General features: G+C 33.5%; 3 protein-coding genes across 5 annotated transcripts; 2 read left to right on the top strand and 1 right to left on the bottom strand.

Annotated features, from left to right (window-relative positions):
- Positions 1-1,399: 1,399 nt before the first annotated feature.
- LOC11408806 (dihydrolipoyl dehydrogenase 1, chloroplastic) lies at positions 1,400-7,499 on the top strand. Of its 2 annotated transcripts, none has more exons than XM_024777308.2 (15): positions 1,400-1,842; positions 2,205-2,351; positions 2,711-2,845; positions 3,202-3,310; positions 3,841-3,965; positions 4,210-4,335; positions 4,429-4,509; positions 5,127-5,189; positions 5,284-5,358; positions 5,440-5,518; positions 5,596-5,696; positions 5,898-6,011; positions 6,513-6,626; positions 6,820-6,891; positions 6,992-7,499. In XM_024777308.2, exons 1-15 carry the CDS (start codon positions 1,525-1,527, stop codon positions 6,998-7,000), a joined length of 1,668 nt encoding a protein of 555 aa, XP_024633076.1. In that variant the 5' UTR covers positions 1,400-1,524; the 3' UTR covers positions 7,001-7,499. The 2 variants fall into 2 exon arrangements, with proteins under 2 accessions (XP_024633076.1, XP_003594783.1); XM_003594735.4 differs by having other exon boundaries at positions 1,401-1,842; positions 6,996-7,499.
- Positions 7,500-11,997: 4,498 nt separating this feature from the next.
- On the top strand, positions 11,998-14,976 carry LOC11420042 (transcription termination factor MTERF5, chloroplastic). 2 transcript variants are annotated; one of them, XM_024775647.2, is made up of 4 exons: positions 11,998-12,321; positions 13,034-13,083; positions 13,195-13,401; positions 13,491-14,976. In XM_024775647.2, exons 1-4 carry the CDS (start codon positions 12,191-12,193, stop codon positions 14,579-14,581), a joined length of 1,479 nt encoding a protein of 492 aa, XP_024631415.1. In that variant the 5' UTR covers positions 11,998-12,190; the 3' UTR covers positions 14,582-14,976. The 2 variants fall into 2 exon arrangements, with proteins under 2 accessions (XP_024631415.1, XP_013463113.1); XM_013607659.3 differs by having other exon boundaries at positions 11,999-12,321; positions 13,022-13,083.
- Positions 14,977-15,761: 785 nt separating this feature from the next.
- On the bottom strand, positions 15,762-20,097 carry LOC11420043 (phosducin-like protein 3). The gene is made up of 4 exons (XM_003594738.4): positions 19,763-20,097; positions 17,936-18,079; positions 17,644-17,849; positions 15,762-16,219 (listed from the first exon to the last, which is right to left on the bottom strand). Exons 1-4 carry the CDS (start codon positions 20,002-20,004, stop codon positions 16,059-16,061), a joined length of 753 nt encoding a protein of 250 aa, XP_003594786.1. The 5' UTR covers positions 20,005-20,097; the 3' UTR covers positions 15,762-16,058.
- Between the last annotated feature and the right edge of the window lie 4,491 nt (positions 20,098-24,588).

Below are 24,588 nucleotides of genomic sequence, written 5' to 3' on the forward strand. Positions count from 1 at the left end.
AAGGTAATAATGTATTTGAGTTTGGAGCAATCGTGGAGGAATGTCGGAGAAATTGTGTTACTTATTTTGAAAACTCTAAGGTAGAGTTTAGTCAGAGACAAGCAACTGAGGTTGCTCATACACTTGCTAGAAATGTCACTTTCTTAACTAGTCCCCAAATTTTTAATGTTGCACCTCTTTGTATTTCGACTTTAATTATCACTCCCTCCGTCCCATAATAACTGAGTCATTTGCAAAAAAATATTGTCCCATAAAAATTGACCATTTCACTTTTCAATACAATATTAATTATTTTTTTTCAATTATAACACTAATTAATATTACTTTCACCACTTCCAATTCAATATATTTTACTTTGCATTTATGATAAAGAAGAATACACCAATAGTTGATAAGGGCACTCAAACCCATTTTTCTCTCTCTTTCACTTATACATTTTTTCTTAATAAGTGTGAAATAAGTCAATGGCTCGGTTAAAATGGGACGGAGGGAGTAATGAAAAACTATAAGCTATTTTTCCTGAAAAATAAACAGATATTTTAGAGAAGAGAGAAAATATAGGTGAAAAGATTAAACTAATTTTATAAAAAAATCGCTTAAAAAAATATTTTTATTACGCTAAACAGATGGAAAATAGATTCTAATTTTTTATAAAATCTTTACAAAATAATCTCTATTAGTTGATGTCAAAATCATTTTTATTTCACCATCTTTAATGGTTTAAAATTCACGTCTAAAATTGAATAAATGACTTTTACTTATACTAGTAAAATATTTATTTTTTTTGCATGGTTGAATCTTTAACTTAATTTCACATTTCACCAAATTTAACATTCGATGGAAGCTTAGAGCAAAAACACGTCGCTAGAAAACTTGCGTAGTTTTTCCATTGTCCTAGGTTCCTAGCCAATGGTTTCAGGAAATCTTTGGATGTTTGGCAACGTGCCTCGTGCAGTGCGAAGTTTCATCTGTACTCTCTTGGTGTAAACAGTAATAATGAAAAGTTGATTTATAAATATGAATGTATGTCAGATATATTGTGAGTTCAATGGAACCTATTCAAAGTATTTTAGGGAATTTATTCAAAGTTTTTAATGAATTGCATGAATATTTCAAAAATGTACTTGAAATGTTTATATAATTAAAAAAGATAAAGTAATATAAAATGGTATATAAAGCTCATTTAAACCATCTCATATAGTCATATGTGTCTATATAGAGGTAAAAACAAGAAGTTTACAAAATTTATATACCGAAAACAATTTGAATATTATGATTAAATTATACATTTTAAGTAGTTCAATAGTTAAAAATTTACCTTATTAAAATGAATAAATAAAATAAAAAATCAAGGACCAAATGAAGAAACAAAAATGATGCCCATTCCTTCCAATTCCAACAGCATTGGTGAAAAATAGAAAGTACGCCACTTACAGTTACACTGACTTGGATGGATATGTCCGCCCTGTCCTAACTCCCAACTTCCAAACTCCAAACCTCTCTCACATTTAATTTCCTCTCAAAATGACGCTATCACCAATCTCACTATCTTTCTCCTCCCCCACCACCATTTCAGGACCACACCACTGTTCCCTCTTCAACACCACCACCACTGCCACGTCACTCACTCTCCGTTTCTGTAGTCTCAGACGCGAAGCCTTCGCTTTCACTTCCCTCAGCCATCGCTCACCACGCAACCACCACCTCCGCCTGACACACCTCAATGCCATATCCGCCGCAATTTCAAATAACGGCACTCCTCCTAAATCATTCGATTACGATTTGCTCATTATTGGAGCTGGTGTTGGTGGTCACGGTGCCGCTCTTCACGCCGTCGAGAAGGTACACTAATTTCTTTTGCAAAGTTCAAACTTAAAATTCACCTCAGTTGATGCAGTTGATGTAGCTTTGTTTGGATAAAATAACTGTTATAATCTGTTTCAATAAACAAATTAAGCATAAACGTTTATCAATTTGCAAGCTGTTTTTTTATAACAAAAGATAAAATTAAATTGCTTTTGTATAAGCTATAAGTTATATGTTATATTGGAGAGCGTCTTGATAGAGATGTTATAACTTATAAGCGGTTTAGATGAGCTTTTCTAAACAGTGATCCAAACATGCCTTAATTGATAAAGAACTTTTGTATTGCTCAAGTTTCGTATTTTTTCCAGAGAAATTTGAAATGAGTGAGTGAATTACAGGGTTTGAAAACAGCAATTGTTGAGGGAGATGTTGTGGGAGGGACATGTGTCAACAGAGGTTGTGTTCCTTCTAAAGCTCTATTGGCTGTAAGTGGTCGTATGCGAGACCTCAGGAATGATCATCATTTGAAGTCTCTCGGCATTCAGGTAAAAACTCAAAACGTAGACCGTGTTTGGATAAACAGTTTAATTAAGCGATTACCATATATGTGCTTAATTAATTAAGTTGTACATTATTTTTATAAACTATTTTGGTGAGATTGTGAAAATAATCTGTAAACAGCTTATGGACATATCATTAATTATTTTCGTAAGCTCTCTGAAATAATTTCACAATTGTTTATGATAGAAAGTAAGCTCAAATAGGTAAATCCAAACAAACCATTAGTGGATCTGGCTTCATTGATAGAAAATATAATGTATATGTCGAAGTGTGTTTAGAATTTTACTTCATGGTTAAAAATATTTAAATTGGTTAACTTATCAGTTGTGTTTTGTTATGTTAGGTTTCTAATGCTGGATATGACAGACAAGCAGTTGCTGACCATGCTAATAATCTTGCTTCAAAAATTCGCGGTAACTTGACCAACTCGATGAAAGCACTTGGAGTCGATATACTCACTGGTTTTGGAACTATTTTGGTGAGCGTCTTATTTTGCTCTGTAATGTCAGTGGTTATCAGAGATACATGCTTATGCTGTTATGATTCTCTTCAGAAATTGAATTGTCTGTTTGTTAGCCAAGGATTGAACAATGTTGTCAAATAGTTTCTATAGTGGTGCTATAGAGTAGCGGATTTCGAACAATTGTTCCGTGATATGCTATTTAGTACAAAATGTTTTCAATAGCAGCGCTATAACAGTGTAACTTAGCAGAATTTCAACAAACCGCTATTGTCCATAATTTGTGATTGCCAACACTGAGCTTCATTTTAAATCACCAATGGAAATTTTATTGTTTTTTGTTTACAGCCCGACTTATTTGTGAATCTTTGCAGGGTCCTCAAAAGGTGAAAATTGGCTCTTCCAACAATGTAGTAACTGCAAAAGACATCATCATTGCCACTGGTTCCGTTCCTTTTGTTCCTAAGGGAATTGAAGTCGATGGTACACCGTACACTATGTATTTCTTTTTGTTTCTCTCAATGGCATTATTACTATTTTTGTTTGGCCTAGTTTTTACTCAATGGAATGACTTTGTTATAGGCATGTGTTCTCTCTAAATTTACTGTTAAGCTTCAAGTGATTTAAGATAGAATGCTATCAGTTATAAAAGCAGTCAGAATGCAATTGAAAAAAGAATGGATTAATTTAGCATTGGAGATATTTTCTGATTAGTAGTATGTTTGTATTTAGGATATTAGACTCCAAGTAGATATTTGTTATGTAGTCTATTGATTGTTTGATACTGCCCCTCTTGGTTTTAGTTTTCATATTTCTTATTGTAAGATTTATTAAGTATATGATAGGATTATAGAATAAAGGCAAATTAGATTAATTGGTTTTATAACCAGTGTAGGAGAGCTTGCTCTCTTGTTATTTCGTAATAAAGTTGTTATTTCCATTGGAATCCAATTCTTGGGTTCCTAATAGTATATCTCCACTGCAATTAAAATTTGACGAGTAATTACCTTCAGGGAAGACTGTGATCACCAGTGACCATGCACTTAAGTTGGAGACAGTTCCTGACTGGATAGCAATTGTTGGAAGTGGTTATATCGGCCTTGAATTCAGTGATGTATATACAGCACTTGGAAGTGAGGTAGCACTTTTTCCGACATAACTTTCCTCATTTATTTATTATATTTTGTTTGTGAAAAGGATTACTAATAGTTTACTACTTTTATGATCAAAGGCTGTGTACTGTAAACTTACACATTCTTTTTACACTACAGTTTTTTCTATTAACGTAAGAAAATAAAACAAAAAATTGATATTATGTCCTTGTAAAATTTCAAAGTCCTATATGCAGATGGGATAATGTGGGTAATAAAGTTATTTTGCAGGTTACTTTTGTTGAAGCTTTAGATCAGCTTATGCCTGGATTTGATCCTGAAATTAGCAAGTTGGCTCAGAGGGTTCTCATAAATCCCAGGAATATTGACTATCATACTGGCGTTTTTGCATCCAAGGTAACTACGTCTGTAACTTCTCCTGTAAATTTTTGTTGGGTTGATATTTGGAATTGTCACACTCACGTCAAAATAAATATGCTTTCTGTATAGATAACTCCTGCAAGAGATGGAAAACCTGTAATGATTGAGCTCATTGATGCAAAAACCAAGGAGCAAAAGGAAACTTTAGAGGTACCTTCTCTTTAAATGTTTTTAGTTAATCACTTTGTTTTTAACTGTAAATTTTCCTAAAGAAACTACTTGGAAAAGGTTGATTGGAGAATATGTGAGCAGGGAACACTTAATACAGAATAATATATTTTTACAATTAGTAATTATTTCTGGTCATATGCTTTCTAGAACAACCCTCAATACAGCATGCCCTCATGGTATTAGACCCTGTAATGTCCTCATCAAATTTTTAAGATCCAGTGATCGTTAATGTACTCACCATCAATTAGAATACGGAGAGAAGAAAATACAAAAGTGTGTGCCGACAATTCTATGAATGATGCAGAACTGTGCCATGCATCTTCCCTCTTGTTTACCCTTTTTTTTTTTGTTTTGTAGTTTCATTAATTTATAAGTTCATGTAGCTTTATATGTTAGTGGCTTCTGTATGGCTGAAATTCCTGAACACTTGTAATGTTAGTATCAAGATATGTAGAGCTATTGCAGTTATCTGAAAATCTCAATTATACATAATTCATATATTATGCATGCATGTTTAATAACTGAATATTTACACTCTGTTCCAGTAAAAAGAATAAAAAGAATATTTTTAATCTGTTGTTTCTTATATTCTGCAGGTGGATGCTGCATTAATAGCAACTGGAAGGGCTCCATTCACACAAGGACTGGGGTTGGAGAATGTATGCCTTCCAAACAGAAATATATTTAGTAATTTAGTACAAAAAGCTTTCTGTGGAGGAAGTGATTCGATATTATTGTTACATGTTCCTGCAGATTGACGTTGCAACACAGCGTGGTTTTGTTCCCGTGGATGAGCGTATGAGAGTAATTGATGCAAATGGAAACCTGGTTTGTTTCAAAACTCTCACGCATGCATTATTTTTTCCTGCTGATCTACTATTGTTACTGATTTAGAATATGGAGCTATAGGTTCCTCATTTATATTGTATTGGCGATGCAAATGGCAAGATGATGCTTGCTCATGCTGCCAGTGCACAAGGAATTTCAGGTAAAAAAACTATATAATTTGGCTACAGATGTTCAAGTGATTTTTCCAGTTCACTGATTGAAAATATTATTGGACAGTGGTTGAGCAAGTCACTGGAAGAGATCATGTGCTCAATCATTTAAGCATACCAGCGGCTTGTTTCACTCATCCTGAAATCAGCATGGTTGGTTTGACAGAGGTATGATATACTTTTTATGTTGGTTAATATTTCATCATCCACTTGTTACTTGTTTCAATCTTTCTTACACAGCGGCTAACTCTGCCTCAATTCCTTTGCTCTATCCCTTTTTATCCTCCTATATTAGTTATGCAATAACTTTACTACTAGTTGTCCATGCCTTATGAAGTTGTTCATTATGATCAAATATGTTGTTTGCAGCCTCAAGCAAGGGAGAAAGGTGAAAAAGAAGGGTTTGACGTAAGTATTGCCAAAACAAGTTTTAAAGCTAATACAAAAGCCTTAGCAGAAAATGAAGGAGAGGGTCTTGCCAAGGTAATTTGTCTGTGTCTTTTTCTTAATACATGATCGATTGGGTTGGATTTTAAAAACTGGCGTTAAAAGATATGTTTTTTAAATCTTTGGGTGTTGTAAAGTAGAATTATTTTAAAGTTCAGTTACAGAGATAATTTTGAAAATTTACTACGCCGGTTTTGGTAATATCGATACTAAATTAAAAGTCAGCGGAGAAGCAAGAACATCATTATTCTCTTATCGTTACTTCTAGACCTTGAAAATTGTGGCTGATTTTGTAAAACCATCCAAACATCGACTCCCTGTTAATGGCCAAACATGATTATTAAAGACTCTAAAATCTGAACAACCAGCGGTCTCTTCCTGACCTAACACCAAACAGTCAGACGGTGGTGATGAATTATCTTCTTAGGAGTTACTTTGACGATAACAAAATGCATTTGGTTGATAGCAGAATGGGTGGATTTTTACTTCTAACTAGTTTCATCATTGTTTAACTGTCATCATGATGTTTTCATGCAGTTAATATACAGACCTGACAACGGAGAGATACTAGGAGTTCATATATTTGGGTTGCATGCTGCAGATCTCATCCACGAGGCTTCAAATGCAATAGCATTAGGGACACATATTCAGGTAAATTTTCTTTCCGATGCTGTCATTTGTGCGAGACTGGCCCTGGCTTTGAATTATTAATGGCTACATGCGCTGCAGTGTTATAGAATATAAAATGTTCTCTCTGTCTATGTATGTTGATAAATTTACTTGTAAGAATCTTTCAATTCCTGTTTATTTGGTAACTTCGAACATTTTTGTGTTACAAATGCAGGATATTAAATTTGCAGTTCATGCCCATCCAACTTTGTCTGAGGTGCTTGATGAGCTATTTAAATCAGCAAAGGTGAACTATCTACAATTTACTTCCATCCTTACACTTATTAAACAAATAATTTGCTGTGCTTGGTGCGTTAATATATGCGCTCGCTTCTTCAATCATCAAGACAGGTTAAAGCACAAGCTTCTGACCCAGTAAAGGAACCAGTTTCAGTCTAATCTGTTGCATACATGCAATTTGCTTGTAAAAGTAAGTTTCAAGATATTGACCATCTTCACGCGTGATACATCAGCACATTCAGAATCTTCTAATAGAAGGGAACTGTTTGAACTTAGAAGAGACCCTGCCAATGATTTGATAATGGATTGGCACCGAATTATTATTTTCCCGGCATATTGTCAGTGTTTGTCAAAGACGCTCATATTCCTAATTATTGGACTATAGAAACTCGTTTCCCCCAAGTAATGTCTAAGATGATTCTAGTGGGGAGGCATTTTGTAGTGGTCTATTTTTCAGTATGAATGAGTTTGAATCCAACATGTTGACTATAAATAGGATGAGTTTTAGCATGAGCCAGTTGCATAATTTCCCCATCTTAGGCTCATTTGTTTTTACGAGTCACTATCTTGTTTCTACCGGTTATTACCTTTTTATTTTATTTTATATGCACTACCCGTTTAAGTGTTGTATAATTGATTATATCTATATCACCGGTGTTAAGGATAAATGATATTCTATCTAAAAATAAGAATTCAACCAAAATATCTATATAGTTTAATGCTTTAGGAAGCATAGCTGCATACGTAACAACAAATACTTAAGAAAATAGCGGCATCACTCAAATTACAAGAAATGGAAATTCAATGAGGTTTATAGCTTCGCTTTGAGATTGGGACGCAAGTTAAATAATGACACCAAGAGCAGTGATCACTCATGTCTACTCCTTTGAGGAATAAGTCCATCCGCCTATCAATTTGTAAACATAAGCATGCCAACTTTTAAATTTGGGACCCAAGTAATATAACAACGCAATGCACCCTACGGAAACAAAGAAAGGACAGAGGAGTTAGTCTCAGTGTTAGACCAAAGAAATGTTATCTTATAATTCTACATGTGATGTAAGATTTTTACATGTCATAAAACTATTTACACGTAAGTATAATATGATCGTTTCCACATGGAGTTGCGTATTTTATAAGCATTTTTATAATATTTGTCACATTAAGTGTTTGAGTATAAATTGTTTGTTTGTGTAAAACTATTTTCCTAATCAACATAAAAGTAAAACGAGAAGAGATAGGGCTATTTCGCTTGCGGTCAGAGACATCAACCAAGCGTAACAGCTGCAATCTCTCGATCGATTAACGGATTCTAGCTTTTTAAACGATATTATCACAATCACTCAACAATATCATTCGTGTCCAAATGATATCGTTATTTCTAAGGGATCGTTTAAACATCGATTTTCCAAACATTTAAACGATCACAAAGTCGATTGGATCGTTTAATCGACGATTTCCCAACCGATTAAATGAACTAAAAGCATTAAGTTCTAGATTAAAAGTGATTATCAAATATTAACATCCATGTCTAGAGTGATAACTTAAGATAGATTGTTATTCTATTTCTAGATTCAAAAGTATGTGTCCATATCATTTCAAATCTCAATAAAACAATAAAAGCAAGAATAACAACAATATTGAATAAATAGCTAGAACCATATATTAAATGATCAAAAGATTACATAATAGCTTGTTTGAATACCTCAGAACCACAAGAGTAGATGTAGCTACATATGTCTATGATAGCTTTGTAAAGGATGAAGAAAAGATGAAGATTCCATGACAAGATTCATGATGTCTCAATGAATCTTGGGTTGAATCTACTCATAACTACCTTGCTTTGTGTTTCTCTCTAGAAAAGCCCTAGCCTCTCTCTAAAAACCAGAAAAATGTAAATAAAACTGTAATGGAATGGTGGAAAGAGAAGAGAAAACTATTTATATGGGCCACTTCTGCGAAATTTCGCTAATAGCCAAATATTTCGCTATTAGCGGAATGTATGAAATTTGCCTCTGCACCAATGGAGTTGTTCCACGTGTCCCTTATCCACTTGATTTTCCTGAAGGTCGCTGATAGCGAAATTCTTCTGATGCATTTCGCTAATGGTGAAATATTCGCTAATGGCAAAATTTGGGCTTCTGCTTCTGAACTTCGCCCACAACTTCGCTGATGGCGAAACCTCTCTGGAACTTTGCCAACATTTCGCTGATGGCGAAATTATTTTGCTAATGGCAAAAATCTTGTGAACTTGGTACAATTTTATCCTTGCTTGCATTTTCCTGCACAAAAAGGGTTGAGTAAGGCATGTAAAGCATAAATGACATTATTGCACATAATTGAAGCTTTTCCATCGATAACTTATAAAACAAATTACCAAAATGCCTAAATTAACACAAGAATTATATCACTTTTGAGCTTGAGACACAAGTTAAATAGTGACACGAGGAGCACCAAGAGCAGTGATCACTCATGTCCACCCCTTTGAGGAACATGACCCTCCCCTCTATCAATATGTAAACATAAGTAGCACGAAAAAGATGATCCGGAGGGCATGCTTATAAGGTTTGAGCTTATGGTGCACATAAAGAGTAGAATGAGAATTTATCTGACTAAACCGTTTATTCCGAAGGTGTATCAACAAGACATATCCAAGAGGAATCCTTGTTATTAATCCTCCAATGATACTAAAATTATTGGTTTGTGGAATATTAATCCAAGAGCTAAGCGAATTATAAATGGTCACAATGAGAGTCCACATCTCAGTAGATTGCAAAATAAATAAAATCAGAAATGAAACGAACAAATCTTTGCTTTGTGGCATAAATATGATGTGAACTATTTATTATATGGATTCATTGAGCTATATTCATTTATTTATTCCTCTTATTTAGATGTATTGTCAAATTTGATAGTGTGCCTCCTACTAATCCCATTATTGCACCACGGCCCCAATAGAGACACTTGATGGTATGAATAAAGCAGAAATCAAATTGCTTCCCAAACTAGACATCGTGTACAACAACCAGCAAGGTAGGAATTTTAATCCCAACTGTAAAAGTAATTTTGTTTTCAATTAACTTGTTTACAAGTCCATATTATCACACGTTACTCTTAGTATATAAAACTCTTAAGTTGACTAAAGTAGACTATCATAAGTGGCAATAGTAATTTTTGAAATATCTCAATTACACCGAAAACATAACATAGCCAATATCTATACATTTGTAGGTTGAATGATTTGAATGTTTCTATTTATGTATAATTGGTGTCTCCCATAACACTATGAGTATTTTAAGGTGGAAAGAGTAAGTGCAAGTATACACTTCTTAGGTTATAGTATAAAAAGATATTAATTCCACAAGGACTGTGGAGCTATAGTTCCGCGTAGCTCTTCAATAGAAAATTTATTTGAATGAAAATAAAGTAAATCATTTGGCATTATAATAAATATAAAAGGTTAAGTTTGGAAAAAATGCTCGACATTCCAGAGACTTGTAAACAATGCTCCACATCAACAACCAACTCTATATTCTCAAATCTTTGCTTACATTTAAAATATATTTTAGACCAACTATTTTGAAAGAAGAGGCGCATAAGTAGAATACTAAAATATCTTGAGTGACCAAGTAAATTTAAAGTAGAATTAGACCCGCTAGTTATACGGTTGTTTTAAGTTATTCAGTGGCAAGTTATAAATAAAGTTTACATAAGACGGATAATAATTGTAGTGATAATATATCACACACCACTCCTTTTTTTTCTTTTATTGAAAAAATAAGCTTCATTCAACTTATAAAATCAAGATCGTACAATTAAAGTGATCATGTGTTTTCAGCATTGGGATATTCCCCATCCACATTTTAAACTCGATACTAGTGATTAAAAGCCTTAAAAACGATAACATTCATGATACACATAAACATTTTAAGAGCCATCGAAAAATTAAAAACCCAACAAAATTCTTCCACATATGGTTGATGGTCGAGAATAAGGCAAGATCTACAGTCTTTAAGGCATCCATCTTCAAAAGAAGAAAAACAAAATTTGGTTCGCTCATATCGACTATAAATGATCTCTAATGTGATCAATTCAACTAAACGTTGACAAGTCATTTGTGTGGCTTAAATGATGAAAAGTTTGGTGATAAATTTCCGTAGTACCAGCAAAAAGAGTTATTTCCAGGCATTTCATCAAACACATATAGTACAATCTTGAAACAATATGGAAATAACAATAAAAAACAAGTGAAAAATAGTGATGGAGTAACCAAAACACACAAATACCATGGTGGCTCTCAAGGGGGCGCTTGGGGGATCAGTTTGAAATTGAGGTTGCAACCTTGAGAGGCGGTGGGTGAGGGACGATTTATCGCTTGACAGAGAGGATCATCTAGTACATATATCCTTAATGTGGATGATAGTGTTCAATTCAACTCGGGAATGGCAGATTTTGGTGGGCTAATTAGAGACTCTAATGGAGGTTTTATGTGTGCATTTTATGGTAATATTGTTTATTCCAATATTCTTCATGCTGAAATCTTGGCTTTGCTTCAAGGGATTCGACTTTGTTGGAAGGAAGATTTGAGAAACATCATTTACTACATTGATTCCATTAATACTATTCATATGGTACATCATGGAGATGTCTTCACTCATCACTACGAGAATGAGATAACTACTATAAGAAATACATAAATAAAGATTGAGCTTTTTCAACTTTGGCACACTTCTATTAGTTCTCTTTCCTGTTTTTTTTTTTTTGTTTTGTTTTTCTTTTTCTCGTGTAAAAAAAAAAAACACAAATAAATTCTACTTTTTTTTATAACATCTTTAAAAGAAATCTCAAAATTATTAAATATTAAATTCATTTTTTAATCCTTAGCAAACGAACCTTAATTCACACACATAAATCTACAGGAAAAAAATAATCACACATAAATAAAAAAAAATTATTTGACACTTAAACCCAATCTACCATTACATAGATAAAATGAATATTATAATATATGTGATATGTTAATGATATGATAAAAAAGAGATAAAGAAAAGAATCGAGATGTTGTTGAAAAATTGGTGACGGTACTTTCTAGTTTTTTTACGTACAAAAAATAGATTGAAAATAATTTTTAGAAAGAAAACATAATTTCCTTTTGACATTGCTTTGTCTCAGCTCTCACCTATAGCCACAGCGATCGGAACCTTACTCCGTCGTCAAAACCACTGTCAAAGCCAATTTCTGCCGTTGTTCTAACCAACCCACCACCCAACTCACCAGCAGCAGCAGCAGCAGCAGCACCCGCTGCTATGTTTGTTGTTGCATCTTCCATTTGCAGTGATATTCCACTCTTAAAACCAATAAAGATGAAAACTTTCTCATCAATTCAACCACCCCACAATTTCCATTCCACACTTTTTTTCTCTTACACTTCCATAAGGTACAATCTCTTTCCTATTTTCATGTATCAATGTCTTTTTTTTTCTTTCATCCTTTCATTTTACACATTTTAATATCAAATTCTCAATAAAGAAGATAAGGGTGTATGTGAATTGTGAATAGTAGAGATGTTAAAGTTAGTTATGTATTAGTTATTTGTGTAAGAACTTAGTTGTTTAATTTGCTATACACTTAATGTATTGTAATAGTGAATGTGAATTTATTGTCATATCCCAATTTAAGAATGGGAAATGCTAACTAACGCGCCTGAGGCACCGGTGAAGGAAACCGATATAAAAATATCGTATATTTAACTTTTTGTCCAAAAAGTGCTTCTAGGATAGACGCTTATCATATAAGTGCTTATATGTAAGCTTTTTTTGTAACAATTTTAAATATGTCAAACGGTTTTTATATACCTAAAAGTTGTTTTTCTTAACTTATCCTTGATAGCTTATGAAGATAAGTTGAAAACAACTTATGGACATGTCATAATGTGTTTTTGTAAGCACTCTCAAACAGTCTTACAAGTGCTTATGCCAATTGATAAGCTCAAACGAATCAATTCAAGCAGAGCCTTATATGAACAGCATGCAACCGTTATGCTTTTTTTTTTCCTCTCTTCGAATCTCTCTTATTTTATCTTATATATTTATGATTATAGTATTACTGAAACTCGGAATTTTTTCTCTAATATGAAGATTTTGCATCAGGACTCAACTTCCTTCCTCTACAAGGGTCTTCTTTTCTCAGGAAAAATCTGGTATGCAATCTTGTTCAAAGTTTCATCTAGATGTTGCAATTGACATGAGGTTTATTTAATAATGTACTATTCTGATAAGCATTAGACCTTCCATTCGTGCTTTGTACTCAGACACAGATGAGTCATTAAGCGTAAAACTGTTGCCTCCAACCCTATTAGCAGCAGAAAAGGAAGAAGCCAAGGCTGTATTAACCTTGTTTTTGAAGAAACGAGGTTTGAGCAATGCAAATGCAGCAAGAACGATTAACAAGTCAGATCCTTTTATTGATCACCTTCTCTCAAAGCTTCACTCTAAACACAAAACTTGGTACCTTTCAGGTTTGGTTGCTACAAATTGATCACTTCTATTTAATAACTTTCCTTTTGCATTGGATCCTGCTAATCAGTCTCATTGACATAATAATCAGGGAGAGAGCTTACAACTCTTGAGATCAGGGATGCTCTTATCTCTTATCTTGAATCACTTTACGAAGAGCATGGAGAAATTCTAGTGGATGCAGTGGAAAACTATCCAAATCCACCCGTTAAGGATAAATCGGACGCACCAATTCCACCTCCTAATCCTAGTCCAGCGGTAGACTCTAAGAAAGTTAAAGCCGTGTCTCGAGTGAGTGGTATAGACCCTGCTGAGGGAAATCTTCGTCCTCATATTGCTTATCTGATGGAACTCGGAATGAATACCGACCAGGTTAGGAGTATTATGCGACGATTCCCAGCTTTTGCCTACTATAGTTTGGAGGGTAAAATTAAGCCAGTGGTTGAGTTTTTTCTTGAACTTGGAGTACCAAAAGAAAAAATTATCATTATCCTCACTAAAAGGCCTCAATTATGTGGAATCAGTCTATCTAAAAATCTTAAGCCCACCATGAAATTCTTTGAATCTTTAGGTGTTGACAAGGAACAATGGGCGAAAGTGATCTACCGTTTCCCAGCCCTGCTAACTTATAGCACGCAGAAGATTAATGAAAGTTTAGATTTTCTCCGCGAATTTGGCGTCTCAGAAGAGAACATAGGTAAGATTTTAACTCGCTGCCCAACTATTGTTAGTTACAGTGTAGAGGACAATCTTCGACCGACAGCAATGTACTTCCGTTCTCTGGGGGTTGATGTTGGCCTTCTTCTATTCAATTGTCCACAAAATTTTGGTCTTAGCATTGAGGCCAATATAAAGCCCGTAACACAATTTTTCTTGGAGAGAGGATACACCATGGAAGAAATTGGGATTATGATTAAAAGATATGGAATGTTGTACACATTCAGCTTGACTGAGAATTTGATGCCGAAATGGGATTACTTTTTGACTATGGATTACCCAAAATCTGAGCTGGTTAAATTCCCTCAATTTTTTGGATACAGTTTAGAGCAAAGAATTAAACCGAGATATACACGCGTGAAAATTTCTGGGGTGAGATTACTGTTGAATCAGGTTCTTTCACTGTCAAGCAGCAACTTTGAAGAGATCTTAAGAAAGAAAATAATGAAAATGCAAGTTGATTAGGATTCTTTTTACAGCAGCATGGTTGTTCAATCCAATATTGAAAATTGAGACTTTCAGGCATGTTTCAGCTCAGAAGATGGTCATGACTGTTTTTTTTTTCCCTTTCTTTTTCGGATCAATGTCATTACAAGCGAAAAGTTGCAGTTTTATACTGGAACATAGGTGGATCGATAACTTTGGGAAATGCAGTTCGTGCTCATGAAGATAAGCATTTAAACTGTTTTTGAGGGACTTTGGAACATGCTAGCACCTGCAACCAATTTTTATTTTTTGCAGGATTTTAACATGAATAACACTAGTCAGCTCTACTTGCAAGTTGTTGTATATGTGATAGTAATTGTAGTATTTCTTGTGTACTTTGTAAAATAAGTGATTAGAGGATCCTTTTGGTAACATGACACCAGGTTTTGGTGCTATTTATTAAAAGGGTTAATAGTGCTTTTCACCCCTGTAATATATGTTGTTTCCGGTTTTTGCCCCTATAAAATTTTCGGTTTGATTTGCACCCTCGTAAAATATTTTTTTTCCGGAAAACACCCCTAATAGGCCATTTTTAGAATTTTTTTTTTCAAGAAATTTTGATTTTTGAATAGCCTATTAAGGGTGTTTTCCGGATTTTTTTTTTTTTTTTTTACGAGGGTGCAAATCAAACCGGAAATGACATATATTACAGGGGTGAAAAGCACTATTAACCCTTATTAAAATGAGGCCATTCTGTTGAGAGAAAATCTAAGTATCTGCAGCATTTTCATTTGGGTTGATTGTTTACAAATGCAGGGAACTTATATCTCTCTTTTCAAAATAAATTATGTTGGGAGAAAGCAGGTCAATATAGATGATCATACTTTGGCTAAGGCGGTCATAAATTATGCTTCTTCTAATTTGTGTTAAAGAGCCCCACGTCAGACAAAATAAGGCCTAAACATGTGTTTATAGGTGGGGATAATCCTCACTTCACAAGCCTATGTTTGTGGGGGTGTGTTAGTCGTTAGACCTAACCACGATTTCCAAGACTTTGATATTGTTCCAAGTTGTATTGTCCATTTCAAATCTTGGTTCTGCTAAGCGGTTTTGAATGTAGAAATTCAAGGTGATTGTCTTGTATTACTAAATTCATGGAGTGTTAAATTTTATAGGAAAAACTAGATTGATAAATCCTTTATTTACAACACAACAAAAGTTAAAGCAAAGATCTGAATGCAAACTGAAAGTAGTTTACAATCTATGGTCTAGCAAATGGAAAATCGCACTTCAAACTACATTTTTAACTTTAAGCTAGAAATTACTCTGATTACAAAGATGAAATCTTATCCCACTACACACAAGATTCTTTCGGGGAGCAAAGTTGTGGAAGGAACAAAACCCCACAAATGTATTGTTTCACTTCATCAAATAGAAACATCTCTTAAAGAAAAACATGTATCCAAAAAGGAAAGGAAAGGAAAGAAAAAAAGGACAGCAAAGATAAGCAAAAATGCTAATCGCTTGAAGAATCGTCATCCTTCTCTTCATGATCAGCTACAACTTTTTCAATAAACCTCTTACGAACTCCATCAATGACGGCTTGTCTTGATTCCTCATCTCTGCTCTGGCCATCGTTAAGTACAGGATCTGATTGACACAGGATCAATGCAACACCTGATGTTACAAAACAAGCAAAAAGTTAAATGTAGCATGTTGTAAGCAGGGTCATTAAATTGAGGGAATATATTTAAACTATATAAGTATAAGGTCATTAAATTGAGGGAATATATTTAAACTATATAAGTATAATAATTAATAACTACGTAAGAACTTAAAAAGGTAAAAGATGTGCGATGAGAGATGAATGACTGCAAATTGCAATCAAGGGGTAGAAGTTCAACTAGATGAGAGAAATCTTCATGTCTATGAGATGCTGATAAGAATTCATATCAGTTTTAGTTTCTATATTGATGTGTTTGCTGTAAAACTTAGGAAATACTAGGAAAAGGACCGAAAGCTTCATAGCCAGAGAAAATTCTCTAAACACCAACCAAAAACAAAATACTCCGCATAAATTTAGGCCCTATTTTTCTGAACTAATTGTGAAAATGAATTAGGATTTTTAGGAACTGAAGCTCCGACCATTCTTCATAACACAAACACAGATGCTAAATGCATGTTGGATTCATTTTGGGAGAGTCAACAGTGATTCTAAAGATTTAAATTGATTTTAGGTATGTTTGAGGGTTCTAATTAAAATTGATTTTGCCTCCAAAGTTGATTTTTACGGGTGAAGATCCTCTCCATTTATGCGTTTCTCAATTTCTTCAATTTGGAGAGATAAAGACACATAAAATCTTGAAAAAAATAAAATATAATTAATGATGGTGGGACCCACTTGGTGGTAGGACCCACCATCTATTTTTTGTGTCTATCTCTCTCCAACTTGCAAATCTCCATTTATTTTGCCAAATGGAGAGGATCTTCATCCGATTTTTACGTGAAGCTAGGATTTGTAGCTTTAACCTCCAAACATGGATTTTACACTCAAATTTATTTTTCAACTCACTTTCACATGAACTTATCCAAACATAGTAAATTATTTTACCTTAAATTGCTTTTAACTAAAATCAATTTTACAAAATGAATTCAATCAAAATCAATTTTGCCACTGTAAATTTTACTATATGTTAGGTACTGGGTTTTGACCTTAGACCAACAAATGGGCCAAATGGAGGATAAATAGTTACAATTTGTTTACATGGAAAATCTGTTATAGAGGAAACAGAAATATATTCAGGGGAGGCGTAGCAAGTGGTAGAGGCACTCAATTAGAACCTTTAAGATTGGGCGGAGAGAGAATCATCTATTTTCTGAGGAGCTTTTGCTCAGGGAGTACAGGGGTTAACCTTACGTGATATTTCCTTATTAATCAATAATACTACCTTTTTTTTTATCCCTTAATTCGGGTTCCTAACGCTTTGAGATGATTAGCATTTGTCTTTCATACTTAAAGACCATTAACAACTAGAAATTATCAAAGAAAGAAAGCATTAACAATGGAGCTTGCATGCATCCTAAGAGAGTTAAATAAATACCTTCAGGAGTGCATCTTCGGCCAAACCTTTTCATGCCCACATAATTTCCCTTAACAGCTCCATTATTGTAAACCAACAAAGTAGGAAGATTACAATCCGGGTAGTTAGGAATGCAATCAGTGGATATTATCTTCACAAATTTTGTTGCAGGATACATTGTAGCCAGTTCTTCAATGCATTGCATCAACACCCCACATTCGGGAATCCTGTCAAACAAAAGCACAACCAACTTCAGCAAAAAGAAACATAACATTAAAGGTTTAAATGAAAATCAATTGCTTCTAAAGCATACCCATCTTTGTAAAGAATGACAACCACCCAAACATCAGATGGAGCCTGCGAAACTTCTCGAACGAAATCAGATCCTGAAATGGGAGTCACTGATCCATACCTCAAAACTTTGGCTGCCTCTTGTATCTCAGCTAACCTCTTTTTCCTGTCACAGCAAAATAACTCTAATTAGCACATGTGGACTGAAAAAACAACAGCACCCAATTTTGCTAACTTAAAATCTCATACATAATTCTTTTCCTCACTTCTCAAACCCCTAAAGCAAACTCAGAATGAACAACAGGTCACAAATTCAACAGAACAAAAAGTTAACTAAGCTCTTTTTTTGAATCAGCAAATTTTATTATAAGCAATGCCATGTTAAAGAGAAACAAGGCACACAGAACAGAATACACGAAGCAATGCTCACTTAAAACAAACAAGCAAAGCCAAACAAACAGAAGCCTATGCTAAAAACAGCAAAAACACCTATGGTGCTGAGACATTAATAATTGCAAAAAAAAAAAAACCACAAATAAAACCAGCCACAGCCCCATCATAGGCGGACCTAAAACGCCAAAAAATCACCCAAGAGCCACTAGGCAAACTGCTGTGGAAGTTGCACAGCAGAAAACCAGTGAAACTGCAAAAACAGAACTCTGCATAGTGCATACCAAACCTGACAGCAGCAAACCAGCAGCTCCACAGCCAAAACAAATCTCTCTCTCAACGTTTCAATTTCAACAGTGTCCCGGATCCCAGCATCACTCATAAAACAAACACGGTGAAGTCTTAAGCCGAGTTAAACTCCACCTCCACGATAGTACCTTAATATCCTTGACCAAATCATCCTCCTCCTTTTGAATTTTATTAAAAATCCTATCATTCCTAAGCTCTTGACCGTTTATTAGCCATGAAATCTCACATTCATCAAAACTACTTAATGAACTTCATTAAATCTTAAGTTCACCTTCATTCATTCTCTACCATCACCAAGGAAAACATAAATGATCCAAATAAAAAAAACTCAGAAAAATGAAACTTCCAAATTTATGAAAGATCCCCATCAGAACGGAGGGTTATTGACAACAATAACCAAGCCTTATCCCACTAAGCTGGGTCGGCGACACGGATCAAACAACGGCATAATGGTTTATCATAAACCAAATTTCGATTCAACTCGTTAATCTCTAGATCTTTCTTAATAGTTTTTCTAGGTCTTCCTCTGCCTCTAGTGACCTGGCTATCATGATCTACTCTCCTTACTAAAGAATCTACATGTCTTCTCTCTACATGCCCAAACCACCTAAGCCTAGTTTCCACCATCTTTTCTAACATACTTGCTACTCCAATTCTCTCTCTAATGTTGTCATTTCTAATCCTATCCTTATTTTGATCCAACTCATGAATCAAAACAAAGGAGAATTAAATAAACCTTGTATCAAATCAAATACCCAAACATAGTAGAATTTTGATTGAACCTAAAACACTACTTTACCCAATTCAAGTGCATTAACCTGAAAACGTACCAAAATAAAAAAAGAAGAAAAACCAACTAACCAGATTACATTCTGAAACAAAGAGAATAACCAAGTGATACAATTAAACTCAAACGACCCACATAAAAAAAAAAAAAAAAAAATCAACTTAACATCATTTCAAGGAAAAAGAAAAACCACCCACATAAAAAAATTACAACTTGATGCAATTTTTCATCATTTCAGGCAAAAACAAAAATGACCAACATAAAAAAATCACAACTTGATGTAATTTTTCACCATTTCAAGCAAAAACATAAACAACCCACATAAAAAAATTGAAAATTGAGAAACCCCAGAGTGTTGAGTACCTGTATTCTTGGAGGAAGCGATCATCATCAAGATCATCTTCAAGGTCTTCAAGTTCATCATGGGTTTTGGAATCGATCCATGATTTATCCTTGGGAATGGAATCAGGATCAGTAGCAGGGGAGAAAGGTGCCGGTTTGAAAGCTGGTTGCTTAGGAGGAAGATTGCCGAGTTTGGCTTGAATATCATCCCATTGAGTTGAGGAACCTTCTAGATCTTTGTATATGAAGTGATAATCTCCCATTGTGTTGTGTTTACTTCCACCACCGTGTGTTCGCCGTTTCTACTCCGTCGCGCGAGGGAAAGAGAGTGTGTGAGAGAGAGAGAAATTGTGTGTGGATAATAGTTAATAACTAGTTAAATTCACAAAATATTACCATTTCAATTTTAAGAGTTAAGTTTTTTTTAACCAATGTTGTAAAATCCTCCCTGGTCAATAAAAGTTAATTTTTTGGGTTCATTCGATCAATAATATATGTGGTTTATATATAGATTATATGTATCTAAAAAATGAACTTTTGCTTATAATAGTGATCGAATAGAGTATTTTTTTATTTAAATTGTTTATAAGATTCTACCTTGTATCTTAAGCCACATGTTAAAAATTTGACAAATGCTAACTTATTGCTATCAAGACACATGTTATAGAAATATACGTATTAAAAACTGTTCATTTAACTTTAAAATTTAAAATGTTATGTTTTCCAATGCAAAATTACTCTTTTTAAGTTCTTTAACATGTGCCATAAGTGCACAAGTTAACATGACCCTAAAGATTTAATGGTAGATATTAATGCAAAATATTAATTTTCAATCTCTAAAACAATAAAGTGACACCATTTTTCAAACAAAATTTTTAATCTAAGTTCCTTAACATGTGCTTTAAATGCGTAAGTTATCATTTCCCTTGTTTATTTTAGTTATACAGTTATTTTGGTGTTTGGTGTTTGAATGTGTAATGAGTAGTTCATCAATCTATTAAAATTTTAAATGAGTTATTGATTGTAGAAATACTTCGTTAATATTGTCATATTAGTCCTTTAATATGGTTACTTATTGTCATATCAATCCTTATAAGTACTTATTTATTGTCATTTCAGTCATTATATGAAAAGAGTTATTGTGAGTATTAAGAGATTTTTTTTTTTTTTTTGTCTAGTAGCCTAGTGACTGGATCTCACACAATTAAATGTGGAGAAGTGAGGTGTCCGAGGTTCGAACCCCGACCCCTGCATAAATTATGCAATATCTCTATCAACTGATCTAAGTTCACGAGGACGAGTATTAAGAGATTATTTTAACATGATATATATATATATATATATATATATATATATATATATATGTGAAAATTTCTTAATAAAAATACATATTTAATTCATGTTTTGTTAAGAAATTCTAATTTCTTTTAGAATAGATTCTTATAATATTCTAAACATTTCTGAAAAAATAAATTCATTCAAAAATATGAATGCTACACAAGTTCACATAACAGCAAGCAATAAAAATGGTGATTGAAATTTTGGGGAGGAAAAATCAAAGAAACCTAGAAGGCCTAAAACGAAAAAGCCGATATACTTATAGAGACAAAAAAAAACATATTTAACTCTAATACATAATAATCCCTTCGTACATTTTTAAGTGTCGTTTGAGTACGTATTTGTGTTTCTATTTAATTATGGTTTTGATATTTTACGGGTACAATTTATCAATTATAAAATTTCTCATTCTTACGTATTTTCAATAATGCTATACATTTGATAAATTCAATTTTTTTAAAACAATTTTTTGTTACATTTGCAGCTTTTTTTGTTGTTGAGGGGAGTAACATTGTGAAAGTTAGGAAATTTTTTGTTACATTTATAGCTTATTTGTTGTTGAGGGGAGTAACATTGTGAAAGTTAGGAAATTTTTTGTTACATTTGCAGACTTTTTGTTGTTGAGGGGAGTAACATTGTGAAGTTAAAATTGATTAATGGAATTGTATCATAGCAATATTAACAAAATTTTGAATTCGTAGTTGAAGTATAAATGTTGATTAAAGTAGTTCAAGAGAAGTTTAAATTTTGCTTAAATGAAGGAGAGTTAAATTTTGATTAACCTGAAGTTGGAATAAGTTTAATTTCGCTTTACGATTATTAAAAGAAAATCGTGTAAAACATTTAGACTATTGATCATTGTTTGATATATAGAGTGTGTACAACTGTGCTACTTGACAAGGGGAAAAAAACTCAAAATCCACTTCCTTAATTTAAGTGTACTACTTAGAAACATAATTACAACGGCGTAGCTTTGAGTAAGCATGAAATAGTTTTGGCTACCCAAAGATTATTTTTTCATTTGAATAGATGGTTCATGCCAGAGACAAGGTACTTTAACTTTTTGATTACATTTGTTACAAACATACGTTAGTCCTATATATAAGGACTTTTTTTAATTTGATTATGTTTTTAACATAGTAAAATGATATATATGTTTTGTAGGATAATTGGTACTCTCAAAGAAGAAACAGGAAAATCTCATCAAATTAAAAAAAAAAAAAAGTATATGTGACGTAGTCTATTTGAAGGATGCAGGAAATAAAGTTCATAATGAGCTTGCACTTCCTCTAGATGTGGCTGAAGTGATTGCAAAACATCTTAATGATGTGCTTGATTATTTGCATTTTCGAGCTTGCAATAAACTCCTTCGTCTGGCCGCCCCACCGATTCAATGGAGATCATCTTCTTCCATGTCAATGTCGTGGTTTGATCATCTTTCGATATGTCCTTTATTTGTGTTCTCAACGAATGATAAGGTTTTCACTTTTTTGCATCCGCTATCAGGTATAAGTTAGCTTATAAGTCGTCCGTTATAAGTTCAACCGCTAATATAAGATATAAGTTACCTTAAAAATTATCTTTCCTTTTTTACCAAACCAAGCATAAGTCTCACCGTTGAATCAAATGAGATATGATGTGATTTGTTGATATAAGTTCATCCGCTAATATAAGTTATAAGTTAGTTTATCAGTTACTCACTAGTTTTTACCAAACAAAGCCTAAGGCTCATCGTTGGATTAAACGAGAGATGATGTGACTTGTTGATCCAAAGGTAAAAAATCAAACTTCTGTATGATACAAAATTAATTTACTTGTGCACATTAAACAAAGTTTCAAATTTAATTATGATATCCATTTTTATAATGACTGGTTTCACAATATAGGTGACAATTTTGAATTTATAAGTTATGAATGCACATTTTACATCATCTTGCTTAATCATAGCTCTAAATCTCTTATCTTTTCTCACCACCAACAACAAAAGATTACTTCTGTGGCTACTGCAGTAATTATTGCTGATAAACAGACCATAATGGATCAGAAACCAAGAATGTTTTGGAAAATATTCCTATTACTATGAATTGAGAAAATATATTAAAATAACTTTTGTTTGGTTGCACCTTTTCAATGTTACTTTTTTTTACTCAAACCATATGATCAATGTTATAATTAAGAATTGATACTTCCTCATCAACCACTACATAAGGTTATTAATTAATTATTATAGGAAAGTATATGTATATCATTCAAGGGCAACCCGATACACTAAAGCTCCCGTATATGCATGGTCCGGGAAGGGGTCCCACCATTTAGTGTAATGTACGCAGCCTTACCACACAAGAGGTTGTTTCCAGGACTTGAACTCGTGACCTTAAACTTAGTGCCACCTTGGCTGAATCCAGCAACCATTCAAGTGTTCTTTCACATGCCGAAAATTAACCACATCATTTTTGAATGTGTGGTAGTTGTTTGTGTCCAAAGAATAAAACACAACACTTTGCCTATAAAATCTAGGAAAATAGATTTTGTTTTCCATTCCAGGAATGTTTGCCACAGTTGAAAAGCATGCTTTGCCAACAAAAAGCATATGATTTTTCAGGCTTTCAACTTTCATCCATGTCATTGTAGACTCATCCAACTTGAAAACTTTAACCCCCTTTCCGAAAGAACTCTCTAGTACTGCCAATAGATTGCCATCACATTCAAGTAGAAAATTGTTGAAGTGCTTGTTGTATGGAGCTTGAGGCCCCTCAATCTCTTTCAAATTTATTTTTTCTCTTGTTGCTTCTATAACTCTTAGCTTTCCTTTCATGCTAAGACAATAAAATAATCCATTATGATAAATAGGACTTATGTTGTAGGTAGGAAATTCCCTGCAATCATACAAGATAATTGCACCATTCAACGACGAATGGACTTTTATTATCACCATATGTTGAAATCTTTCGTCCATATCCAACGCAATGACCATAAATTCAGAAGAGGCTGGGAATGTGAGATGCCAAAACACCGATTATTCGTGATTTCTTTACTTGCAAATGGATATGGTAGCAGTTCTTTTGTAAAAGGGTTGAAGAAAACTTGAAAACATTGGTTAGGAGCCACCAGTAATATCCAACCATCTTTTGAACAACAAATTTCTGAATTCAAGTTCCAAAGTTGACTTTCAGGAAAGTTTATGATGTATTTGTACTCGAGACCATGCTTTAGATGCACAAAAGTGAAGATCTTGTTGTCCTTCGTTTAAATAGAGGAGACATTGAGAGATCATCAAATCGTGACATTGACATGGAAGAAGATGATCTCCATTGAATTGGTGGGGCAGCTAGACGAAAGAGTTTATTGGAAGCCCGAAAATGCAAATAATCAATCACATTGTTAAGATGTTTGGCAATCACTTCAACTACGTCTAGAGGCAGTGCTGCATCGTTCGAATGGACTTTCTTTTTCGAGCATTTACTTTCTTTTTCTCTATTATGATGAGTTTTTCCTGTGTCTTCTTTGAG

Source organism: Medicago truncatula, chromosome 2, assembly GCF_003473485.1.
Source record: "Medicago truncatula cultivar Jemalong A17 chromosome 2, MtrunA17r5.0-ANR, whole genome shotgun sequence".
Taxonomy (NCBI): domain Eukaryota; kingdom Viridiplantae; phylum Streptophyta; class Magnoliopsida; order Fabales; family Fabaceae; genus Medicago; species Medicago truncatula.